The following is a 26597-nucleotide window of genomic DNA, read 5'->3' on the forward strand; positions in this document are numbered from 1 at the left end:
TTGGCGTGAAAACAGCTCAGCTGTAAAAGGATACAAGCTACACAAATGCCTGACGCCAGGAAGGAGACTAGCTTTAATGTTGTTAAGTAATATCGTCCCTATTTGCATTGAGCGAAATAATGTCTGTATAATCCCTTAGCATATTATATCATATATTACGTATCAGCGATAGGGGTGACACACCTTTTGATATTCTTCACGTTTGAAGATACTGTGACCAACATTAGCTGTGGTGCAAAGAGCCCGCTTGTATCTGTCGTTGTGCTCTCAAATGCAGAAGACTGCTCGAGACAACACAATTTAACTATTCAGTATATATGCTTCTCAATACATCATCGTTCGATTGTGCCATGAAATGTATGAAGTCAGAGCGGCTGCCAAACTGGCCGTGCGAAACTGCTACCCAGGCGGACGGGCTGACTCACCCGGGGTCCTTCAACTTCTTGAGACGTGACGTGGTAAAGGGTGCGGCGTTTCCAGAATCCAAATACCGTTGTATGCGCGTGTTGTAGCCTTTTCTCGTGGTGTTCTTGCAGCTTAATCCGTTACTGTACATCGTGTACTTGCACGCACATGCCTGGTTATGGCATAATTCTTGCCTTGTTAGATTACAAGTCTTACTGCCGTATTAGTTATGCTACTGTCCAACTTTCTGTACTACTTAGCACAAAACTTGATCCGTGTTTGAAACTAGCACTGCATGCATGCTATTGGTTGAAAGCCAACTGAAGTCCTTTTGGCTCTAGAAATCGTATTCACGTACGCCAAACACGAATAACTCGACGATCCTCTGTGCCTTGGCCATGAACGCTGCATGCCCAACGGGACAGCAGCATTTAAGTAACGCTTTTATGGCACCATGCGCGCCTAGGTGACCTTGAAGTAGTCTTCACGAAAAAGTCTGCACAAATTTGGGAGCATCTAGTTTAGAAACCAGAGGGTTTTAAGTCTTAAGAAGGGCGGGGCTGTGAACTGCACCGAATGCTCTTCAGAATGGCTTTCCCAGTCGAAATTTCCATACAAATGGAGAAGACTTCCTTAAACCCCGAAAGCCGCGCTGAGAGAGCACATATCATGTCGACAGGCCTGTAGCTGCTTGTAGCGACAACATGGTCAGCAACGACCAGCGACCGTGGGTCACGCCGGACTAGAAAGCCACGCATTGTAGGACCCACGCTAAATTAAAGCTACAAAAAACTGTTATCGCCGTTTGCTCGAAAGGTATCTCAGTATCCTCTGGTTTTCATCACAAACAACCACGCATATGGGAATTCTACAGGAATCTCTCGTAATTTTACGCTAATTGAGGCATGCTGATATTGTTTTCATGACCATTTTCGCGACCGACCTCTTATCTCGGCGTTTTTATGATTGAACTGTGATGCTGTTTGTTCTTGGTGGGTGTTCTAAAACTTTCTTCATCTACATACCGCCACTACATTGACAGATGTGCGATGTCGGCTATGCGGCGGCAGCAACTTATTCGCTTCTTTCTGCCAACCAATAGTGAGAAACGACTTTCTTAGAATAATCCTTCGTCTAGGCCTCCGGTCCAAGATGCAGCTACTCCGTAAGCATTTCTGGACTGCTGGCTTTCAGCAACGCCGCATTCTATCCATAGCTATTTTTGCTGGTGGCGAGCTCCTCTCATGTGAAAAGGCAGCGTTTGTCGGGACTTCTCTGGCACCGAGGAACTGTAGGGCTTCAGAAGGCTTTTCAATAACGGTCATTTATAGCGGTCTGCATTGTATGGTTAGTCGTGCTATGCTTTCAGTGCGATGGAAACCAACTGTTTATTAGTTTTGTGTGTCCCGTGCACTGCCGTGCGGCATTTAAAGAATCGGGATTGCCCAGCTTTTGGTAGCCTGAAGGAAGCGACTCGAATGCAAGGAAAAAAAACAATGTGAGCTCTTCCTGGTCAAAGTCCGGGAAAAACCAGCGACATGATGACCCGCGGTATACTACTGTAACACGATTATTTTTGCATTTTAGGCCCTTTCACCGGGTTTTATTTGAAAGTGACATAATATTTCACTTGCTTAATTCTCATGTACCTACTTGATATATGTACTTACTTGATGTACCTACTTGATGTATGTGCTTGATTCTCATGTACATCACCCACAGCTGATGTATCCTAGGTCATGCTTCAGCTTGCCTGCCTGGTGCTGACGTGTCCGTTTCGCCGCTGATTGACCGCCCTCTCTGCTGTTCTTGGTCGGCCTGTGCGGACCGAGCCGGGCCGGGGAGCGCTGGCCGTTTCAACCCAAAACTTAAGTTCCCGGAACTCATGCACAGTCCGCCGTCTCGTGCCGCTCTATTGTCAGCGCTTCCCATGTGATGACTGTATGATCCACCACTCGGCTCGGCCGTGAGGCCCGCGCTGAAAACACATGACTCGAGGGCGGAACATCACCGCCTCTGTTCAGCTTAGTTGCTCCGGTTTTGACGGTGCGGCCGCTGTGCTGCGTCGCTGGCGGTCTGGGACAGTCGCTGGGCTGTGTCGCCGACTGTGCGTGGAGGCCGCCATGCGGTATCACTGACAGTCCGTGACAGCCCCCATGCTGTCGCCGACTGTCCGTGACAGCCCCCGTGCTGCGTCGATGACTGTCGGTGGTCGTGCTGCGTCGCTGTGTGTGTGACAGCCGCCATGCTGTGTCGCTGGCTAGGTGTGGCATCCGCTGTGCTGCGTTACTAACTAGGTGTGATAGCCGCCGTGCCATGTCGCTAGCTGGGTGTGACAGTCGCTATGCCAGGTCGCTTGTTGGTCGCTAGTTGTGACAGCCGTTGTGCGGTGTCGCTGATTAGGTGTGACAGACACTGTGCCATGTCACCGACTAGGTGTGAAAGCCGCTGTGCTGTGTTACTTACTGAGGCGTGATGGCCGCTGTGCAATGTCACTGACTAGGTGTGAAAGCCGCTGTGCCGTGTCTGCAGCCTCAGCACAGCCTCCCAGACGTCTTCATCTGGATGGTGTGCGGCGGCAAGAGAGTGGCTTACCAGCGCCTGCGGGCCCGTAACCTGCTCCACTCGCTGGTGGAAGAGGAGGCCGGCCAGCACTGCGGCAAGGTGCAGACTCTCTTCCTCAAGGTAAGCACGTCTCCGTCCCAAGTGCTCAAGACTGAACACAACAGAGTATGACTTTGTCCCGCACGGTAGCAATGTTGGGAAGTCTGACAGCTCCGGTCTTTTCGAACGCTCCAGCGGTTTTGTCTGTTGACAGCTTGAGGTCCTCGCGGTTTGGTCTGTTGACAGCCTGAGGCCCCGCGCTTTGGCCTGTTGATAGCTTGAGGTCTCCGTGGTTTGGCCTGTTGACAGCTTGAGGCCTCCGAGGTTTGGTATATTGACAGCTTGAGGTCCCCGCGGTCTGGTCTGTTGACAGCCTGAGGTCCCGGCGGTTTGGCCTATTGATAGCTTAAGGCCTCCGCGGTTTGGCCTGTTGACAGCTTGAGGTCTCCGAGGTTTGATCTGTTGACAGCTTGAGGTCCCCGCGGGCTGGTCTGTTGACAGTCTGAGGTTTCCGCGGTTGGTCTGGTGACAGCCTGAGGTCCCCGCGGGTTGATCTGTTGACAGCTTGAGGTCCCCGCGCTTTGGCATGTTGACAGCCTGAAGTCCCCGCGCTTTGGCATGTTGACAGCTTGAGGTCCTCGCGGCTTGACCTGTTGACAGCTTGAGGTCCCCGTGGGTTGGTCTGTTGACAGCCTGAGGTCCCCGAGCTTTGGCATGTTGACAGCTTGAGGTCCTCGCGGCTTGACCTGTTGACAGCCTGAAGTCCCCGCGGTTTAGCCTGTTGACAGCCTGAGGTCTCCGCGCTTTGGTGTGTTGACAGCCTGAAGTCTCCGTGGTTTAGCCTGTTGACAGCCTGAGGTCTCCGCGCTTTGGTGTGTTGACAGCCTGAAGTCTCCGCGGTTTAGCCTGTTGACAGCCTGAGGTCTCCGCGCTTTGGTGTGTTGACAGCCTGAAGTCTCCGTGGTTTAGCCTGTTGACAGCCTGAGGTCTCCGCGCTTGGTGTGTGACAGCCTGAAGTCTCCGTGGGTTTAGCCTGTTGGACAGCCTGAGGTCTCCGCGCCTTTGGTGGTTGACAGCCCTGCAAAGTCTCGTGGTTTAGTATGTTGACAGGCCTGACGGTCTCCGTCGCTTTGGTCTGTTGGACAGCCTGAAGTCTCCGTGGTAGCCTGTTGACAGCCTGAGTCTCCGCGTTGGTTGACAGCCTGAGTCCCGCTTTGGACAGCCTGTCCTGTACGCCTGAGCTCCGCGCTTTGGTGTGTTGACACGAAGCCGGTAGAGGTATCCGCGCTTTGGTGTGTTGACAGCCTGAGAGTCTCCGCGGTTTAGCCTGTTGACAGCCTGAGGTCTCCGCGCTTTGGTGTGTTGACAGCCTGAAGTCTCCGCGCTTTGGTGCGTTGACAGCCTGAGGTCTCCGCGGGTTGGTGTGTTGACAGCCTGAGGTCCGCTCAGGTTGCGGTTTGCCGGGACTAATTATATTGTAAGCAGAGCGGCGACGCGACTCGTCTTGAGCAGTCAGAGGCTAGTTCGTCGTCCGCTGACGCGTCAGAGCCAGGAGGTATGGCCCCTAGCGCTGCTGTTTTCGAGACTGTACGCGGAAGCTGGTTACTTTGGGGAAGTCCATCATTATCGTTCATGAGTGTACAGTGCATTAGGCAGTGAGCATATGATCGATCGATATGTGCTGATCAAAGGCCATTTCTGAGAGACTTCAAGAACGCTTATTACCACCGTATTCGCTTGGACCTAACGTGGCAAGGCAGGACGCTGGACATTTACGTTTATGGCGGAGGTCCACTCAGTCGTGTCGTAGCGAAATTACTCCACAAAACCACTTCGTCAAAATGATTAACGACACGACAGTGGTGGCGGGTGGACTCCGTTTGAGCAGACTGGTTTAGGAGTGTTCTACTGAGGGCGGTGCTGGTACCAGGATGGAAAAGCAGACGAGCAGAACTACCCCTGCACTGTTCTCCGGTGAGATGTCTGTTGTGTAGGCGGGGGACGGTCCCCACCGAAGCACGTTGGCAGCACAGTTGCTCCATGGCGTACTTTTCCTTCTATCCCATAATGTTCAGATGTCAATGGCCTGGTTCTCGCAGACCAGAGATCGAATTCTATATTGCCAATTTCGGTCAGCGCAGCACCAGAATAGATATTGTTTAATTTTCTTTGGTTGCTCCATTAACACTTTTCGTTCTACAGAAGTCGAACCTTCACGTTGTATCGGGCTACAGATTTCATACACGGCGCGTCGTGAATTTTCCGATTTTTGAGCGACAACGGGCGGCAACCGTGGCGCAGCAGGTAACATACCGGGTCCCCGAGTAGAAAGCTGCGCGGTCGAGGCCGGGAGGTGCTGGGCGTTCTGACCGGCTGCGTGCGGAAGATCAATTGTTTGCCAACAGCCGATGCATGCTGTATGTGTAATGCAGCTTGCAACTCGTTGAGAATCTTGCAAAAAATATTGACGTAACATTCATCTACACCTTGAATGCACCCACTGTTGTAGCATCCGCGCTGCGTTAACTTCAGCTACAGGCCGCCAAATGTTCAAAACAGGCTGAAGATCTAGCTCACACTCAGACATCTAGTATGTATTTTAGCCTTGTGATGCAATTTCTGTACAGGATTTCGCTCTACCGGGCACCCGGAATCTCTTCTACCCTGGGCAGAGGAGACTTTTAGATGCCATGTTTCTTCCTGTTTTCACTTAGGATAGAAGTGGTGTCACTTTAACCATTTGGTTGCATCCAGGGTCTTGCTGGGCACAGCTGATTTCTAGGCAGAGAACTATGCCGTCCAAGTGATTAAAACTATGGTACAATTTTATGCGGCCCTCTAGCCGATAAGTACCGATTGTCGTGCTATGCGTTTACACAATGTTCAACCTTTGTCGTAGAAGCCCGTTAGGCTTTGGCGGGTCCGATCACTGGTGAACTCAGGGGCCAACATGACTCCCAAGATGGCGAAATCATTATGTTAGGCTTTCACTATGGCCTGGGCAAGAAATTCGGGTTTCCTCCCACCCCCCCCCCCCCCGCGGTTGTATGTTGCATCCCCCTTCTCCCTCCCCCAGCTCAAATCACGTTGACCGCCACTTGCCGTCCACGAGTCCATTATGCTGTACACGTGCGCATCTGTTGGATGAGTTTCAAAGCGCGCATCTACATTTAAGCGCTGAAACATTATTGCGAGTTGGCAGTTCACTTATGCGCCTAGTTCTGATTTCCCGCTGCTGGCGGCATACAGTATCGCCGTGCTATATTTAAAGAAGACTATGAACTCTTTTTGTCTCCCGAGTTGCGTACGAAAATGCACTCGTCGCGTGTTTCGAAGACGCCGCGAATAAATAGATGGGAGCACCAAGACTCTCTACTAGTGCTGCTGGGGTTTCCAGCGTTACTCAATTATGCCGAGATGTTTTGGCGAAACATCATGCTATTCCCCGCTGCTTCCGACTTCCAGCGCTTCATAGTTGAATGTTCCCCAGTCAGAGATACTAGCAGGGTACATGCCTCAACGCCCCTCTTTCTAAAGGTGACAATTCACATGCCCCCTCGGTATTTCCCCTTCTCATGTTCTGTCTGCTGACTGCTGACAGAAGTCGTGGGTGACTTGGCTGGCAACACGGCGTTAGGCCGTTCCACAGTGCCGCACGCCCTGGCTGAGGCAACCCAGGGCTCAGCAGTCGTCCACCAGCAACCGTGCGCGACTCTCGCGCCCACGCCACGGCCAATCTGACGGCCTCTTCCCGAGGCGCGAATCGCGGCAGAAGTGGCGCGCCAGCCACTCATTACCGGCGCGAGCAGGCTGGACGCGCCGACCGACGGTTCGTTACGACCATCGTAACTACCGTCTGGCGCTGGGCGAGCTCCGTGCGTGACCTTTGCACCGGCCGTCCAGGACAAGTCCGTTGCCCACGTGTCGGCTGGTGGCGTTTCAGCCAACCCAGCTGACGTCCGGGCAGCTTAGTGTGAAGCGCTTGTTTGGACGATGGCGGCGTGCTCAGAATGAATGGCCCCCTTCGAGGACGTGGGGCGTGAGCGATATGAGCGAGCGCACGTGCTCGGCGCCTGGGTGTGGTCTGTTCTAATGACAGCCATCGTATTTCGCATGTCGTTGCCCATTACCGTCTGTGTCGTTTCAAACGGTAACGACAGTTATACAGCTGCGAATTACCCCAATGGTGCGATGTCACTGGCTCCTGATATACTTAGGCGATCATTACGAGGGTTTTGAAGCCAGCAAGATTGCATCATTGGGCTGCTGGGCCCATAACCTCCACAATCTGGGCCTCGTAACTACGGACATGTGTCCGGTGCCCCGGCGCGCTCTGCTGGCGGCGGCGTCTGACCTCGTGTTCTCCCCAGCTGCCGGGCAAGCGCGGCCAGGGCGCCGGCGGCTGGGTAATCCAGGCCAAGTTGCAAGTGTACATGTGGCTGGGCCTGACAAAGCACAAGAGCACCTTCTACGCCGGCCTGCCGCGCGGGTTTGAGATGTCGCACGAGCTGCGTAACTCGGACCGGCCCAACGCCATGCCGCCGGCCTCGCTGCGCTACGTGGAGCGCCAGGTGAGGGAGGCCCGGAGTGAGAGGGAGGGAGGCCCGGAGTGAGAAAGAGGGAGGCCCGTAGTGAGAGGCAGGGAGGCCCGGAGTAAGAGGGAGAGAGGCCCGGAGTGAGAGGGAGGGAGGTCCGGAGTAAAAGAGAGGGAACCCGGAGTGAGAGGGAGGGAGGCCCGGAGTGAAAGGAAGGGAGGCTCGGTGTAAGAGGGAGGGAGGCCCAGAGTGAGAGGGAGGGAGGCCCGAAGTGAAAGGGAGGGAGTCTCGTAGTGAGAGGGAGGGAGGCCCGGAGTGAAATGGAGGGAGGCCCGGAGTGAAAAGGAAGGAACCCGGAGCGAGAGAAGGGGAGGCCCGGAGTGAAAGAGAGGGAACCCGGAGTGAGAGGGAGGGAGGCCCGGAGTGAAAGAGGAGGACTGGAGTAAACGGGAAGGGGGCCCGGTTTGAGAGACGAAAGGTCGGGATAGAAGGAAAGGAGGCCCGGAGGGAAAAGGGGGGAGGCCCGGATAGAGAGAAGGGAAGATCCAAGGTGAAAGGAAAGGAGGTTTGGGGTGAGAGGGAGGAAGGCCCGGAGTGAAAGGGCAGGGTACGCAGAGTGAGAGTAAATGCGATCCGGAGTGACAGGGAGGGAAGCTCGAAGTAAGATGAAAGTAGGCTCGGGGTGAGAGGGAAGGAGGCCCGGAGTGAAGGGTAGGGAGGCCCGGAGCGAGAGGGAAGTAGGCTCGAAGTGAGAGGGAGGGAGGCCCGGAGTAAGAGGGAAGGAGGCTCGGAGTGGGAGGGAGAGAGGCTTGCAGTAATAGGGAGCGAGACCCGGACTGCCGAGGAGGAAGGCCCAGAACGGCGGCGAGGGAGGCCCGTGGTGCTGGGGACGGCGGCCGGTGATACTGGGGAACGATGCCCTGTGTAATAGGAAGGGATGGAGGAGAAGTCCAAAGCCATTGTGATAGAGAGGAAGACTCCATATGACGCGGAGGGGGGTTGCAGTGATAGACGGAGATACACGGAGATAGACGGAGAGGATCGGGTTGAATGGGATAGCGTCCTTTGATGGAGAGAAGGGCCTGTGCGAAAGGGACGGAGAGGGAAGACTAAAATGATGAGGCGGGCCCCGCGTGGTTGTAGACAAAATGTGGAAGAATTCGGCGACGAGAGAAGGCCCATAGCGACAAAGGTAGCCCGGTGGGGATGAAGAGGAAGCCCACAGGTGACGGTGAGGGAGGCCCTCTCACTAAGGAGCGCTACAGATCAGGCTCAGTCCCAACGGCGAGATACAAAGCACATTGTGGAACAGTGCATAAACATGCATGTGACGGAGAAGAAACTTTCCAATGAAATTTATGGAGAGAAAATGTCCGTGAAGCCCATGACGAGTGCATATTCTCAGAGAGCAAAATTATGTGACGTTAGTATCGGCACGAGCTAGCCCATGCAAGTCACACGACGGGGCTGTCTATTTCCCTTTCCCTGGTGTGACGTCAGCGGGCAGCAGCGTGCCGGGGTGACTGCTGCCGGCAGCTGATGCGTCTGTCGGCCTGACTTTCACCGCAGACGTTCCAGCTGAGGGCGCATGTGTACCAGGCGCGCTCTCTGATTGGCTCCGACTCGTCCGGCCTGTCCGACCCGTTCGCCAGGGTCGTGTTCGGAGAGCACAGTCGCACCACACAGGTCAGTCCGTTCGACGTCTCACCGACGTCATCAGCGTATGCAGCATTCAGTGTGCGCACCTTTGCGTCGATTTTGCTCTTGTGATGTGACAAAATAAAAATACTAATTTTGAGCTCTTGGAAGCGAATGTGTGCGATGACGTACGCTTTATTTTCCTATGTATTGTATTTTACCGACGCTGTTTTTAAATGTGTTTCATGATGCTATGCACCAAACTGTATCAGCATGTCTTAAGCTTGGCACTGATAAAATTTAAACGGAAGGAACCCATAGTCAGTGGATTATATGCAATCATTATTCTGATGAACCTGTGACTTGCCGCATGGAAGGTGAGGCGGGAAAAACTATTTAAAAAGAGGTTTTTGCATTAAGCGGAACACCAACTCGAGTCGCAAGTCGTCATCCTAGGTCAACAACAAACACTACCGGCTGCCTGTCCAAAGATAAAACCCCATAAGCTATTTTTTGGCCATCTTGCACTTGTTATGTCATCTGATTCGTCCACTTATGCTGATTTCGGTTATTCAAATAATCAGTTGAAATTTTCACAAACCCTTAACCCATTCTTTTAGATAAAAGCTGATGAAAATTGCAACTATTGCTTTGAATATCCGAATACAGCATGAGAAGACAAATCAGATGACATAAAAAAACGCAAGATAGACTAGACTATAACGATAGGCTATAGACATAGGCATAGACATAGAAATAGACATATTGACATATAGACAAGGTATGTAGACTATAAAAACTACAAACGAACATATGGGGCTTTACCTTTGGACCGCAGCGGGAGTTGGCCGTTTACTTTTAAGCTAATACCGCGAGATTTGCTGTTTGTACAACCCATTGACGTCATCTATGCTCGGCAGGTGATCGACGAAACGCTGAGCCCCACCTGGGACGAGCTGCTGCTGGTCGATGACGTCACCGTCTACGGCAGCCCCGAGGCGATATGCCACGAGCCTCCCACCGTGGTGGTGGAGGTGTTCGACCAGGATAAGATGGTGAGAAACTCAACCAGCACCACACCGATGTGGTATCTCCAGAAAGTTCGGGACACCTTGCTTTTTAACCAAGGGTCTGTACTAAATCCTGCATGTTTTTTCTGTTGCCGCCACGTGAGGCTATGGCCCCATTGTCCCCTCCCCTCCCCCCCCCCCCCCCCACACACACCTCGCGTCCGCCGGTGATGAGGTGTAGAGCTGGGCAAGGCAGGAGATCGCATTTACTCATCGGCCTGGTGTATGCGTTGGAATAACCTGGTAGCTATTGATGCCGATGCAATCTCCAAGCGTTCAATGGTGCGCAACCCTTCTATTTAGAGATTCGCAGGTCCGGTACTGGTAAAACTTGGTTTTCGTGATGGTCGTTTATGCACATGTAACCAGGCGGCCCAGACACTGGTTCAGGTTCCCATGACCAGGCAGGTTCTGGCGGAGGTTGCTGTCCCGCGGCGTTTCCCTTATCCAAGTTGGAGTAAGAAATTTTCGGGCTCCGGTCTCCGGGCATAAACGTGGGAATGCGCCCGAATAGCGTCAGCTGGCTCGAGCCAGCGGAGCTGGCTGCTAGGTCGGCTCCAGCTGCGCAACACAGATCTTAAAATGGCTGGTCGGCACCAGGCTGCGCCGGCGGCTGCTGGTCGCCTCGTTTGTCCTCCCGTGCCACCCATCGGTGGAGACTGGTACAGCAGATGACGGCGTCCTGCCGGAAACCGAAAAAGGCCTCGGGAGTGTGACAGCAGCTTGTGTCGTACTGAGTTTCTGTCGAAAATGCATGTCCGGGATTTGTTGCTAAGCAAGGGCTTTGCTCACTCGCTGCAAACGCCTGGCTTGTCGACCTGGCGATGCTTATACACAACTCTGCAGACCCCATATGCTTGCCCGCCAGTTCCATGCCAGTGCGTCTTGGTGTTGACAGGGAACTTCATAAAGTACGAACGAGCCAAACACGTGTAGTTCCGTCAGAGCCACCAAAGTTTTGAAAGCTTTCTCAGAAACATTAGCTATGTTGCGTGGGCCAACTGGACGGTCGTCAGCCGTAATTTGCTCGCGTGTTACACGTTTTGTGGCGGATGTGACTTGAGAGGCGTACTTTTCGTGCTGATTCGGTCTAATCGTATTACCTTAGCGTCCTCGCGGCTTCCAGCGGACTTCCTCAATGGCTTTGTGTCTGGTCGATCCAGTCGATCTCCTGCTCCCGCAATCTGCCGAGGAGACTCGGGCTCCATTGCTGCACGCGGCGCGCATACCCCACTAGCCGCACCACAACAAACTGCGTAAAGGATTGTGAAGCCAGTGTATCTTTCACCTCATTACGCTAAAACACCACAGCAGAAACACAGGACATACAACAGCGTGACCCCCTCAGTGACCACCTCTGGAGCCCGCCGTGCCCTCTGACCTGTGCCCGTGCCACCTCTGGAGTCCAGCCGTGCCCTCTGACCTATGTCCGCATCACGTCTGGACTCAAGCCGTGCCCTCTGACCTGTGCCCTGTGACCTGTGGCCTGTGTCCGCACCACCTCTTGAGTTCAGCCGTGCCCTCTGACCCGTGCCCGCGCCACCTCTGGAGTTCATCCGTGCCCTCTGACCTGTGCCAGCGCCACCTACGGTGTTGAGCCGTGCCCTCTGACCTATGTCCTGTGACCTGTGTCCGTGTCGGCAGGGCAAGGCGGAGTTCATCGGGCGCACCATGGCTCGTCCGCACCTGAAACTGCTGGATGAGCCGTACGAGCGGCCTCGGTTCCCGCCGCCGCTCGAGTGGCACCAGCTGGTGCGAGGCACGGAGACCGCCGGCGACCTGCTGGCCGTCTTCGAGCTCCTCCAGGTGGTGAGACGCCGTCCTGGACAGATCAGACCGCTAGCAATGCGCGCTGCTGCCGACTGCCGAGACGCACGGAGTGCAGTAGTTTGCGTGCAAAAAAGTTCGGCGAAGAATCCAACGCTTTTCAAGTTATGAGCTTTTCAGAGAATGTAACCTGCGCACAAAGACAGTAATAAAATGTCCGATGTTTTGCTTGCTGTCTGACATTGCTATTAAGACTGCCCGTGATGCAAGTGGAGTTCATGGAGTGAGGCATCTGTACAACGTGGATGGAATCGTATATATGTGATGCCTCTTTACGTACATTTCGGTTTATCTACTCTGCTGTACATGAATTACTGGCTGTGTAGTGAGCCTCATCTTGTCATAATGTCCGGGAACCTAGCACACTGATTTCATATTTGTTTTAAATTTGGGGAGTTATAACAGAATGGAGCAGACACATCTCGCGTGTTAGAACACTCCAAACCTGTGTACTCACCCAGCCACATCGGAACCAGTCGGGAAGAGTCGATCTGTCGGCGTCGAGTGATCTATACGTTATCGGTACGAGATCAACAAAACTTAACCCTGGACCAATCATTTCCCCGGCTCACCATCGATGCACGACGTTTCCATGGAGCTCGTTCTATCGCGGCGTGAGGTTTTCGGTGTGGTGCTGCGGCTGACCCCGTTCGCCGGACAGGTGTGCGATGATCCGAGGGCAGGCGACATCCCGGCGCCGCCGCCGCCCAAGTACCGCGACCCGAGCCGCGACACGGGCCCGATCATGCCTATTCCCAAGGAGATCCGACCGACTCTCGTCAAATACAGGTACGCCGGACAGGCGGCCTTTCTGCTGCTGCTCTGCGGGACGCATGCAGACCACGGCGGGGACTGTCTGGTGGTGTCGTTATCAAACAGGACATCGCACGGGGGGTGATGTCGGCTTTCAACTAAAGGCTATCGTGAGTTCTGACTCATGTTGTTAAATAGCTGACCAGCGAACGTGCAAACAAACGCGTCTTCTGTCTCTGCGCGAGAGATAGCGAAAAACAAAACAGATGACTAATGCAGACAAGGCGGGGGTACAATGGACTGACCAGGGGGTGGGCTACAGGGGAGTGCCCGGATTCAAAACTCGGCTATATTGGCCATGACACCTGAGCGCATGGCGGTGTTTCAGCACAAGAGGTAAAATTACGAGCGGGTGCAGGCACGTAACGCAGAGGCAAAGGATAAAAAGCGCGGCATCCAGCCCGCGCTCTCCGATATATGGCACGTTTACTACAGGCAAGCCACGACCACGCATGCCACATGCGGCGTACACGACGCAATGTGCCGGGCGGCGTCGGGCGTCGGGCGGCGGAGCGGCGGAGCGACGGAGCGACGAAGCGACGAAGCGGCGGAGCGACGGAGCAACGGAGCGGGGAAGCGGCGGAGCGGGGAGCGACGGAGCGACGGAGCGACAGAGCGGCGGAGCGGGGGAGCGGGGAGCGACGGAGCGACGGAGCGGCGGAGCGGTGGAGCGGCGGAGCAGCGGAGCGGCGGAGCGGCGGAGTGGCGGAGCAGCGTGCGGTAGAGAGACTGAGCGACGAAACGACGGAGCGGCGGAGCTACGGAGCGGCGAAGTGATCCCGCGCAGGACGTCCATCAGCGCGCCACGGACCGGCCGCCGGCCGCCGCCGCTGGGGCCGGCTGAGTCCGCGCCGAGCCGCCGTCCAGGCCTATTGATCCGTCCCCGTCCGACTGCGACGCCCGTGCACGGGCCGAACTGACCGGGCTGAGACGCCGGCGGCTTCTAGCGCGGCCGGCGGGGACAGACGAGGGATCGTCGCTGTAGAGATGTAGGCGCAGAGCACGGGCCGAGACGCCGGTGGCTTCTAGCGCGGCCGGCGGGGACAAACGAGGGATCGTCGCTGCGGCGGTGTAGACGCAGAGCACGGGCCGAGACGCCGGCGGCTTCTAGCGCGGCCGGCGGGGACAGACGAGGAATCGTCGCTGCGGCGGTGTAGGCGCAGAGCACGGGCCGAGACGCCGGCGGCTTCTAGCGTGGCCGGCGGGGACAGACGAGGGATCGTCGCTGCGGCGGTGTAGACGCAGAGCACGGGCCGAGACGCCGGCGGCTTCTAGCGCTGCCGGCGGGGACAGACGAGGAATCGTCGCTGCGGCGGTGTAGGCGCAGAGCACGGGCCGAGACGCCGGCGGCTTCTAGCGTGGCCGGCGGGGACAGACGAGGGATCGTCGCTGCGGAGGTGTAGGCGCAGAGCACGGGCCGAGACGCCGGCGGCTTCTAGCGCGGCCGGCGGGGACAGACGAGGGATCGTCGCTGCGGCGGTGTAGACGCAGAGCACGGGCCGAGACGCCGGTGGCTTCTAGCGCGTCCGGCGGGGACAGACGAGGGATCGTCGCTGCGGCGGTGTAGACACAGAGCACGGGCCGAGACGCCGGCGGCTTCTAGCGCGTCCGGCGGGGACAGACGAGGGATCGTCGCTGCGGCGGTGTAGACGCAAAGCACGGGCCGAGACGCCGGTGGCTTCTAGCGCGGCCGGCCGGGGCAGACGAGCGATCGTCGCTGCGGATGTGTGGGCGCAGAGAACAGTTACCGCAGCGGTCAAAGTTGTCCTTGCTAGTTTTAGGCAGGCTGTAGATGGTGCTGAACAAGTCACAGGTCAGCAGCTTCCAGTGCAGAACTGTTTCCGTGACGATCGAGTAAGTCTAGTACGAGTACGAGTAAGTCTTCCTGGACCAGTTTCGAGACAGCCTGTAAGCAGTTTGCGCAACGAACAGTTTTTCGATAGCGTGATCTTCGTGTGAGCGGCGATGGTTGTGCATGGACAGTTGCATGTCAGTTGGAACCTGACGGATGTTTTGGGACCGATGCAGTGCGGTAACGGGCCGGACTGACTCCCCCCCCCCCCCCCCGTGCAGGATCGAGGTGCTCTTCTGGGGTTTGCGCGCGCTCCGCAGAATCCACTTCCTCACGGTAGACAGTCCGCGGGTCGACGTGGAGTGCGCCGGCCATATCCTGCAGTCATCGGTCATCCAGAACTACAGGAAGAACCCCAACTTTCCATCGCCTGTGAAAATCATGGACTTGGTGAGTCACTTAGGCGCATGCGTGAACCTAAAGCTGTCACCGAAAATGTTGCCTGTTGAAGTGGGGATAAAGCTGCCACTTATACAATTCTGTAGGTTAAAGGCGAGAAGTTTATCTTCATGGATATGAAAGTGTGACATTGTGATGATCTCAGCTCAACAGTTTTATTTTGCGAAGAATACGGTCTGATGGACATTGACAAACCCGTAAGTAAGGCTCTGTTTCAACGCGATGCTTCAGCAATGATGTTGACGTTCAGATACCTGCTTTCTTCAAACTCCCTCCTTTCCGCACTAGATGAAAAGCTTGGTCCGCTACTGCCTGTTCTTAAAGGACTCGTTTCTTGTATGTCATTTCAGTATATGATGCAGCCGCCTTTTGTCAGCACTTTCTCTCTACGTTGCATAAAATAAGGCGCCATGGGAGAGTATCGAACCCGAGTTGTTCACTTGGTTATTAACAGTACATGCGGAGCCTCGTCTGTTTACCTCTTGCTGTTTTTGAAAGGCATCAGGTACTCCCGGTGGGGGATTGTTTTAACCCACTTCCTCAAAGTGATCTCCTGCGGCGTCCATTTCTGCGAGCCTTCCAGGTTCACAGGAGCCTTTTTCATGCTAAAATTATTAGGATGGGACCTAATCTAGTACCAAGTCGGAAGACCGTGAGAACTGGGGTAAACAAGAGCAAAACCCATCCCTTGTCGCCAGGTTTATCAACATAGCCGGTTAATTTTGACAGGGAAGTGTTTCTGTTTCGTTACACTGTTGCCATTCGCCATTCTATGCTCACGAATTGAGTTGGATGGGACCGAGCCAGACCAGAATATGTTCTATTGGTCGTGTTCCTGTCTATGACAGGTTTCATACATTTCAACTATGGTGCCAAATAAGGTCCTTGTCTCATAATGCTAACGTGAAAATGCGTAGGTGCAACTTGAGCCAGGCAATCAAATGATGTGACTGGAACACAAGGGGCAGCGTGAGATTGCACTCTACGATTTGGCCGTCTTACCTGCGAAGAACAAACATGCCGGCTTCATTATCCCATACTTCATCGTCAGTCATCGGTTATCTTGCATTTTCTTGCAGCGGTCATGGTGGCCATGCAATTACATTATGACTGCGGGCGTCGGGCTGGCGGCTGTGCCGAAGTAATTAGTGCCAACCAGTGAGTGCTTTTCGCTGATTTAGGCCAGCAACGAAAACAGCTAAAGAGGCTGAGGGTCTTGGGGTGCGTGTAAGATTTGTTAGCACATCTTGATCGGGTGTTGCGGTGTTCTGTCTGTTCGCATCCCGGCATGCAAAGGTGCAGTTTTCTTTCCAGTGCACAGGATGGCAACACATTGTCCGCGGCGTTTCAAATGCTACATTGTACCTGTGAGCATACTGCGCGTCCAGCAAAGACAGGAGGGGAGGGGGGGGGGGGGCATGGCATGGACTGTGATTGGGGTTGTTGTGTTGCTCATTACCGACCTACGTGTCAAACGCTGGTATTCGCTACGATGAAAGGCTGCCATATCGTCCGTCCATCACCACCCTGTCCGTCTAGCACTGGCGTCCTTGTCGTGCCTGACCCTCATCTTGGGTCATCAAGCGCCGTCAAATCACTTGGCTATACTGTTACTGGCTGTCCGTTCAGTGACATACATCAGCCCCAGTGGGAGGGGCTGCGCTGTCCGTCCGCTAGTGTCCCCAGGGTCCGTGGTCCGCGGCACCCTGTCATGACGGACTGTCAGAGTGTGGCCGCGCCGTCCGCTGATCCACTGGACGGGTGTCGCACAGCAGTGTCGGGAGCTGCCGGCAAAGGTCCAATCTCGGTCGGGAGTGTGCATTTGATCATGGCAGTGCTCTCGTCCAGCAGGATCCACGGAAATGGAATGCCCGCCGTCCGCCAGACACTACCCCGGCGACTCACTCACCACTGGAGCCTATGCCGACAAGTGCTGCCGGAGGAAGAGGTGTACTGTCCGCCCATCACTGCCCCGGTGGCCCACTCACCACTGGAGCCTATGCCGACAGGAGCTGCCGGAGGAAGAGGTGTACTGCCCGCCCATCACTATCCGCGTGGTGGACTGTCGCAGCTTCGGCAGGTTCACGCTGGTCGGCACCCACATCATCGGCAACATCCACCGCTACATGGTGCGGCCACAGCCGGCCGTCACCGCCCCGGTGAGACCCGTCATCCTCTGTCATGGCGCTGACACCAGCGCTAGGGGCTGCCACAGCCGGCCGTCACCGCCCCGGTGAGACCCGTCATCCTCTGTCATGGCGCTGACACCAGCGCTAGGGGCTACCACAGCCGACCGTCGCCGCCCCAGTGAAGCCCGCCATCCTCTGTCATGGCGCTGACGCCAGCGCTAGGGGCTACCACAGCCGGCCGTCACCGCCCCGGTGAGGCCCGTCATCCTCTGTCATGGCGCTGACGTCAGTGTCAGGGGCAGGGACTGGACGCGGGCTCAGGCACCGGCCAGCTTAGCGCTGGGCCGGTGGCAAGACGGGGAGGTGGGCCCACGTGGCGCAGCGGACGTGAGGCGGCGAAGCTGACCAAAGCAGGCCAGCGCCGCAGCTAGTGACAGCAGCGCGGCGTGACGGCCTTTATGGCGGCGTTGTCGCGGCGGCGCAGACAGAGGCAGATGCGCGCTGTGGCTGGGAGTGGCAGTGTCGTGGTGACACGTACCGGGGTGGGCTGACGCCAGAGCTGGTATTTCTGGCGTGCTTGCCGCAGCGAGGTACGTTGAGTACATGCAACGATGGATGACGGAACATAAATGGGACATGGCAGTGTTGTGGTTAGAGTGACTGCCACGAAATGTGCGACTCGGCGCTTTAGGAATGATGTCTTTAGCGCAACGTTAAAACTTCTGGCGCCCTGATCGGTGTCTCGGCGAAAATGTCGACGCGGTCTCGGCTGCCAGATCTGCTGCCGGCTCATGTGTGGCTCCAATTTCCGAGTAATCCCGACCGCGCGGCCGGGACCTGCCGTATTGGATGGCAGATTAGCATTGATCCTCGATTGGGAGATTGAAGTCGGTGCAGTCGATCGCCTGCTTGATTGGGTCCGGAGATATAGCTGGTTCCAAAAATGACAGTGGTATCTTCCGAACCAACAGAAAAGGGCCGGTAACTAGAGGATCTCGTTGTTGACGTGTCATCGTGACAATGCCAGTGATTCCAGATATATGCTTCTTGAGAAGGATACGCATAGATGACAGAATTCTGGGATTGCATTGGCCTTAGTCACGGTTTTCGGCCAAGCCGTGGTTAATCATATGATCTCAGATGAGAGCCTCGTTTTAGGTCTATGACTGTTTCATGGGGAGAATATGCTCACAAAACGCTTTTGTATTCCCTCTGTCTTTTGATAAAGTTCCTTTTATGAACGTTTTAATTCTCACCGGTAACCGGCGCCGTCCTTCTTTTTAACGTGCAGCTGAATTTCAGGCGCGCGGCTCGGCCGTCGGCAATCAGCTGTTGCCGCAATCAGCTGTTGCATACGGTGCGGCGGCCGGCGGCGGCGAGTACCGTGTGGATGGCGAGAAGAGTCCGCTGCTCCAGAGGGATACACTCATAACCATCGACTATGTGAGCCTCTGGTTACTGCGGCACCATGGATTTGTGGAGACTCCCGCGCATGGGAATGAGTACTACGTTTGCAACTCACACGGCAGCCGTCCCTCCCACGAGACATTGCTGGAAAATGTGGTTTGATGTCGCACGAAATGATGATTGCCTGTGCTCGCCCTTCCCAACCCTATGGTCTCGAAATACTCTGCACAGTGCTGAAGTTTGCGAACGCAACTTTGCCTCAGCCAGACTTAACTATCACCGCCCTACGTTTCAAGCGCCGTAGATGTGCACGTGCTATTTGATATGGATCGAGTTTTATGACTCAGCTGTTCTACGATGCTATCACCTTAATTGGTACGCTGCTTGTGGGCCGTCCCGGGGGTGGCCTTGTAATGCGCTTCGTCCTCTACCGACACGGTTGCTGCGGGAATTCGTCTGAAATGCCTCTGCAGACGGCAGAACATCGGAGATTTATGGATTGACCGTGCCCATATATCAATTACGCGCTGATTGAAGCCTCGTGCCGCGGCGCTATAGCGTCGGGAAGATTTTAGCGCGATCGCCTGGGGTCGCTTTCGAACCCAGCTGCCTTGCACGACTTGTTTTGAACATCTTCGAGACGTTTGTGTTTTGCCGGGCCCGAAGGGCGCGGATTTCGTCTTTGACTGAAGCTCTGTTCAACATAGAAGCCGTGTTCCCGAGCTGTGCCGTAACGTCCCCAGCCACAGCCTACCAGCCACGAAAAGCCGTGTTCGCGAGCTGTGCCGTAACGTCCCCAGCCACAGCTACCAGCCACAAAAAGCCGTGTTCCCGAGCTGTGCCGTAACGTCCCCAGCCACAGCTACCAGCCACGAAAAGCCGTGTTCGCGAGCTGTGCCGTAACGTCCCCAGCCACAGCTACCAGCCACGAAAAGCCGTGTTCGCGAGCTGTGCCGTAATGTCCCCAGCCACAGCTACCAGCCACGAAAAGCCGTGTTCGCGAGCTGTGCCGTAACGTCCGCAGCCACAGCCACCAGCCACGAGAGATCTTGTTCGCCGCGTGCTTTGTTTCCTCACTGGCACTGCACGTTACGTGATGTGTGCGCAGAAATAAACGCATCTTGAATAGAGGGGTCATTGCCCGGGCGCCGCTTCAGGCGGCGACGTGAGTGACCCCGCCCTCGGCCGCAGGGCTGCCGGAACGGCGGAGCCGGCCACCGGGTGCTGGCAGCGCCCGTCAAGCGGAAGCGACGGGAGAAGCCCAAGCACCGGCGCCGCGGGTCCCAGTCGAGCGACGAGGAGGAAGGCGAGGGTGCCAGGGACTGGTGGACCAAGTACTTCGCCTCCAAGGAGCTGCTCATGGAGGTAGTGCTGTACTAGGCTGGACGTATGATGGAGGGAGAGAGAAGGCACTGAGATGTGGTGCTTATATTGATGGAACAATATCTGGCGACTGCTGTTGGCACATTTTCTTTGACACTTTGGGAAATGTTAACACACCTTGGTGTGGGGAAACCGCATGACCTCCATTCTCGTCCTAGATAAGGACCAGACGCATCTTTCAGCTCTCATTGATCGGTGCCTTTTACGTATGTTATCACAAACGCAGCTTTGATTTCCGACTGAGTCAGAATGTATGCCCAAAAGTAAATGATTAGAAGTAAATGATTGATAAACTGGATCGGATACCGCAGAATCAGAACTATTCATTCGTTCTATTGCTATATGGAATGCCACCGACAGGCATTCTTCCTTCTACAGCCCGCGCATCATCGTCGCCTCACGCTCATCAGCGTCAAATCACGCTCATCAGCGTCACTTCAGTCACCTCGTGCTCATCATCGTCACCTTATGCCCACCAGCGTCAAATCACGCTCATCAGCGTCACTTCAGTCACCTCACGGGCATCATCGTCATCTCACGCTCATCAGCGTCACTTCAGTCACCTCGCGATCATCATTGTCACATCAGACTCATCATCGTCACATCACGCTCGTCAGCCTCACCTCACGCGCATCATCGTCACCTCACGCTCATCAGCGTCAAATCACACTCATCAGCGTCACTTCAGTCACCTCGCGCTCATTAGCATCACATCACGCTCATCAGCGTCACCTCACGTTCAACGTCGTCACCTCACGTTCGTCATCGTCACCTCATGCTCATCAGCGTGCATTTGATCCAGGCCGTGACCTGACCTTGTCCTTGATCTGACGGCGACAATGGCTAGACCCCGGCGCCACCCTGGCTGTGACCCTGACCCGGGTCGCCAGCCAGCCTTACCTGTAACCTGGCCCTGCAGAGTGAACGTCTGTGCCGGGCTCGGTTGCTGGGGGCGGAGCCAGTCACGGAGGCGGCCAGTCAGGCACCGGCCGCCAAGCCGCGCCGGGTGGGCTTCAAGGGCGCTAGCCAAGCGGTGAGGCTAGCCGCCCGCATCAGCCCCAAGTTCCGGCGGAAAAACAAGAAGTCTACCGCCCTGCTGCAGGTATGGCAGGGTGCAGCCGATTTCATTCTCGATCTCGTGTTCAGTGACAACGGTGCGCTGAACACGCCAAAATGACATTCACCGTCTCAGTTACGTCATTATGAAACGCATACACGTACAGTGGTGATGCTGTGTAGTTTGTGGCTGGCTTGCACGCATGACACGCGAACCGTTTGGACGTCTCATCTGAAGCTTTACTGGACACTAATGAAAGGACAGTTTGGTGTTCAGCACATAGTCATTATTCTGATTTTGAAGATATGCGTATGGGCTGGTGCTGAACTTGTCCTGTGGATCGGAGGTGTCGCCGGAACTGACCGGGTCGAGTGGGACAGCGGATGCCCTGTATGACGTTGAGACCCCCTCTGTCGCCAGATCTACCAGTGCGAGCTGGAACAGGTCCCAGAGTTCGGTAGCTTCCGCGAGTGGCTGCTAACTTTCGACCTCTACCGTGGCAAGAAGGCGGACGACTTCAGCGACGACGAGTCCAGGATCGTCGGCAAGTTCAAGGTCCGCTCCGCAGCTGGATGTCTGGGCGGCTGAATCGACGCCAAAGTCTTGGCTTCTTGCTTGCACATGGCGCCGGCAGTCTTTCAGGTCCAATGTGAACATTTTGACGACGACTGCTGATAGAGAATTTGCTCGTAATTGTGTGGTGCTAAAACACATGTAACCGAGGTCCTTTGGGCTCTTCCGTAATCGACGTATTCACCGTGACGTCACGCATCGTAATGGAACACTTACGTCCAGCATTCCCTGCGATCAGCGGCTGTTAGCTGATACACCAGACTCAGCAGTCCTTCCTTCTTGCGCTAGTCTTTCCCGGGAGTGATGCTCCCCATACGTGACCTCTAGATGGCAGTACTGCGCGCCGTGTGCGTCCCGCTGTGGTGTCCAGCGTCCTGCGCGCGCCGCCAGGGCTCGCTCAAGATGTACCGGTGGCCACCGGCGCGGGACTGTGAGTCGATGGTGGAGCGCTCGGGCGACCCGTACAAGGGCTACTTCAGTGGCCTGCCGTCCAACGAGCCGATCCACGTGCTGGTGCGCGTGTACGTGGTGCGCGCGCTCGATCTACACCCCATGGACCTGAACGGCAAGGCTGATCCCTATATCGTCATGCAACTGGGCAGCAAGAAGGTCAGCGACAAGGAGAACTACCAGTCCAAGCAGCTCAACCCCGTGTTCGGCAAGTAGGTGATGGTGCTGGCGTTGGAAGGCGTTTGTACGGGGGAGGGGCGTGGTGTGTGTGTGTGTGTGTGTGTGTGTGTGTGTGTGTGTGTGTGTGTGTGTGTGTGTGTGTGTGTGTGTGTGTGTGTGTGTGTGTGTGTGTGTGTGTGTGTGTGTGTGTGTGTGTGTGTGTGTGTGTGTGTGCGTTTGTGCGTGTGTGTGTGCGTTTGTGCGTGTGCGTGTGCGTGTGCGTGTGTATGTCTGTGTGGCACAGGCGGGGAGAGTTATGGCGGCCGGCCCGCAAGTTGGTAGCTTGAGATAAGCCAGTTTCGATGCTGCTGCTGGATGGAATTGTGGGTGTAATAGATGAGCGTAGACTTAGTTTGGAGAGGTTCTCCATCTCGCTTATGACATCATTAGCCAGCCGTCTCGCCGCCACGCATCATAAGACAATCCCGAAAATTACTTTGCAGCCGGGCAATGCAATTATGTGGTAATCCAAAACGTAAAACTCTTTTGCAAGCACGTAAGTTATATTCACGCGATATTTTCGTTTGCTCAGCCGCAAGTCAAGTCGCATTCCGTCTCCTCTTGACTCAGCTGATGTGAGAGTGTGTTTGAGGCGGCACGAGACCTGGCCATCCATAGCCTTCGGGAGAGGCGCCTCGACACGAGACCTAGTCATCACTGCCTTGGGGAAAGGTGCCTCGACACGAGACCTAGTCATCACTGCCTTGGGGAAAGGCGCCTCGACACGAGACCTAGTCATCACTGCCTTGGGGAAAGGTGCCTCGACACGAGACCTAGTCATCACTGCCTTGGGGAAAGGTGCCTCGACACCCTGCGACTTCAGCCACAGGCTCCAACAGGGCCTCGAGGTCCTGCTGTTGTGCCGATTGCCTGCTTCTAACGTACAGAGATGTGTTTCAGGGTCTGATCGCAGCGCTCCAGATGATGCTGCGTCACTGTGTCCATCTCCCGTTCCAGATGCCTGGAGCAGTGTTTCAGGGTCTGATCGCAGCGCTGTACTCGTCCGCGTGCGGTCTCGCAGTGTCCTTCTCCCGCCGCAGGTGTCTGGAGGTGGAGGCGACGTTCCCGCAGGACTCGATGCTGGTGCTGCAGGTGCTCGACTGGGACCTGGTCGGCACCGACGAGCTGATCGGCGAGACGCGTATCGACCTGGAGAACCGCTTCTACTCGCGCCACCGCGCCACCTGCGGCCTCGACACCAAGTTCGAAACGTGGGTGACCCCGCGCATCGGCCATATGCTGACAGAACGGCCTCAGACGGCGCTTCGACTCGTATCCGAGTTGGCATAGCCGACTAGCTGGCCTTCGCCGCTAGTGGACCCATTGCTATGCCGCGACACTTGTCTTGACGGTGAAGGTCCGACTTTGTCAGGTCTGACATCTCTGCGGCTTTTCGTTTCCATCGCATCCTTCCTCACTATTCTGCGGAGTTGCCTGATGTGGAGGGGGCGCTGTTGTCGTTAGTACCGTGGTGCCCGGCCGGAATGTGAAGAAGCCGCAGTTTTACCGAGCCCGGTAGGCCGATGCCCGCGTCGCAGCTCCCTCTTCTAACCGCTCGGTCTCCGTCACGACCGACGTGTCCTCTCCAGGACGGGCTACAACGCCTGGCGGGACCCCATGCGGCCCACCCAGATCCTGCACCGCCTCTGCAAGGAGAGCAAGCTGGACGGGCCGCACTACCAGCGTGGCTACGTGCGCATCGGGAGCCAGACATTGGCAGTGCCGGCACCAGACGGCACCCACCCGGAGCACAAAGGTAGGTTTACTGGCGGGGGGGGGGGGGGGGGGGAGGGGCACGGGGATTGCAGGCGCCATCGTGCGTTGCACAAACTCACATTGGCCACACGCATAACAAATGGTACGTTCGGCCGACTTTGAAGTTGGATTCACACCTCCAGTGACCCGGTTGCGGAATTGTTGCATAACACGAAAAGAGTCAAAACCGGGCAAATCTCTCTGGACTGCTCACTAGCGCGTGTCACGTGACACGTGGCAGTAATCCACGTGACGTCACGCGATTTGCCGCTCAATTCTCCATCCAAGCGTTGCAATTTCGTGTCGCTGCTGCCATTCGTTACCGAGATGTGGCCACAGTTTCGAGCGGCCACTGTCTGGCCTAAGCACTGGTCGTGTTTGCGGGCCGCCTGTGCAGAATGGCACTTCGCAACACGCGCGCCACGAGCTGCCGTCTCCCGCGCTGGCACGAGCCTCGCCATGACACGTCGCCTAGTGCGCACGTGCACCGTGTCGAAATTTTGCTCTTAAGCCACCTGCTGTTAGACCTGCACACACATCAAAACGTTAACGACGACAAATGGACAAACGCATCCTTTCCAAATAGAGGGGCCGCCTGCCCGCTTTGCTGGGTGATTGCTGCCGGAATTTTGAAGCATGCCGTCTGTTACTGCCGAAGCAGGAGAGCAGCTCTTTAAAATCAGTCCAGCTCTTGCTTCATCACTCAGTAGGAAACATGGAGACGGGTCCTGGAAACCTGGAGACGGGCACGCAGGTCTTTTCTGTACAATTTGCCTGGAACAAAACATTAAAGAATGCCAAGACAACCCAACTATTTATCTCCCCTATTGCGATTAACCCAACTGCGCTTTATGTCTTGCATAATCCGTCTACCTTGGATACAGTCTCAAACCTAGATACACGGTCAGAAAGTCACTAGGCGGCATCAACTGGGCGATCGAGCGGTAGCATTTAGACGCTGCCAGAAAAAAGTGATACCACTTTACGAAAGGTTGTTGTTCGAACGGGAAAGTGCACACAACGATGAATAAATGAGTGGCTAACGCAGATAACGTATCGGTGCATGCGGTGATATAAATTTCGCCACGACCCTGGCCTACAGTTCCGACGACAGCGTGTTGCATTTGCCACCGTTTTTCCAAATGCCGACATTCTCGGCCTGCACGAGATAACTGGCGCGACCGTGCCTCACAGTCTCGTGTTGTGCAGTAGGCGTTTTCCGCTCGCACTATTGGTAGATTCTTCATCACTATTTTGACAATTTTCAGTGGCTGATCTGTCATTTGTGTGCTAATATGCCCAGTCAGAACCGAGCGGACGTGGTGGCGATGTGCCATGGCACGGATTACTTGAGCGCCGATGAGAGGATGTGGGCGAAGGCCGTTTTTTCACGTGACAGGACAGGGTAAATCGCTTGCAGCTAGGACACAAATGCGAAAAACGTGATGGCCGACCATTCTGCGCTCCCCCTGGTTTCTTGTGATATGAAGGCAGGCTCTTACACATACTTTTGAGTGCATCGTGCTCTCGGGTTAAAATGACAATAACCTGATGATATAGTGCCAATTAAGACCTAAGATAAACGGACGCATGCAAAAAGTCAAACTTTGTCATTGCTATTAGCGTCCTTTAAGAAGGCTCAAAAGGACCGTTCTAGCCCCCTCGTTGGAGCAATAATTGTCCAAGTCTACCACTGTGACTATCAACATAACCGCAATGCTGCTGGACTGACGCACTAAGCAATTTTAAAACACACCCAGTAAAAATGCCGTCCGTGCTGCGTTCCCCAGCAGCTGACTGTAGTACCCCAGCAGTTTTGTCAGTCCTTCCCCTGTGCCATTCGCGTCTCCGCAGCATTGTGGCGAGCTGTGCCCCTGCAAAGAAGGCATGAACGAAGGCTGAAAAGGCTGTTACCGGCCACCGGCTTACAAAGAGCACAGGCGGCGACCTGTCCATTTGCTCACTATAATGGGCGGTGGCGACTGGGCGAATGATCGCCAGCATTCGACGTCGCGTAAATGTGTTACTGTAACCCATAAGCCAAAACTAATTTATTAACGACGTTGGGGCACGCTGTGTGAAACAAAAGGATGAAAATAAGGGCAGGAAATCGAATCATGTTGTCATATGAGTTTCGCCTTGACATGTCCGGTTTTGACGACACAATGTTGCATTCGGGGAAGTATTTCGAAATGGCAGCACTGCCGGCTTTAGCTACGATTTCTGATGCAACCGTGCGTTGCTCACAGTTATGTTAGCCAAACGAATGACGTACGGTACACCGTTCGACCTTATAAAGCCGTATTCTCGTCTTTATCTGGTCTGATTACAGAGTTATGCCGTAAACGTGAAAAATTGAAACGGGCAGGTCTATATGGAACGTCCATGCACGAGGGACTGTACATACATGCATACACATGTACATAGATAAGCCTTACACAAGACGATCCCTCGTTTATTTGCCCCACCAATGCTTGTCAT

The 26597-nt window shown here is 55.3% G+C and overlaps 1 protein-coding gene across 1 annotated transcript in view; it reads left to right on the forward strand.

Moving 5' to 3' along the window:
• The window catches only part of LOC119105419 (otoferlin), a 283009-nt gene that overhangs the window by 246010 nt on the left and 10402 nt on the right, over positions 1-26597 (forward strand). The window contains exons 23-36 of the mRNA XM_037228883.1: positions 7380-7580; positions 9114-9230; positions 10103-10237; positions 11897-12058; positions 12741-12868; positions 14966-15134; positions 17153-17302; positions 18575-18715; positions 19871-20044; positions 20982-21164; positions 21540-21674; positions 22083-22354; positions 23402-23572; positions 23951-24117. Coding sequence (XP_037084778.1) covers positions 7380-7580; positions 9114-9230; positions 10103-10237; positions 11897-12058; positions 12741-12868; positions 14966-15134; positions 17153-17302; positions 18575-18715; positions 19871-20044; positions 20982-21164; positions 21540-21674; positions 22083-22354; positions 23402-23572; positions 23951-24117 — 2305 coding nt within the window. The remainder of the gene's footprint in view (positions 1-7379; positions 7581-9113; positions 9231-10102; positions 10238-11896; positions 12059-12740; positions 12869-14965; positions 15135-17152; positions 17303-18574; positions 18716-19870; positions 20045-20981; positions 21165-21539; positions 21675-22082; positions 22355-23401; positions 23573-23950; positions 24118-26597) is intronic.

This window comes from Pollicipes pollicipes, unplaced genomic scaffold (assembly GCF_011947565.3).
Source record: "Pollicipes pollicipes isolate AB1234 unplaced genomic scaffold, Ppol_2.1 Scaffold_6138;HRSCAF=7277_pilon_pilon_pilon, whole genome shotgun sequence".
Taxonomy (NCBI): Eukaryota; Metazoa; Arthropoda; class Thecostraca; order Pollicipedomorpha; family Pollicipedidae; genus Pollicipes; species Pollicipes pollicipes.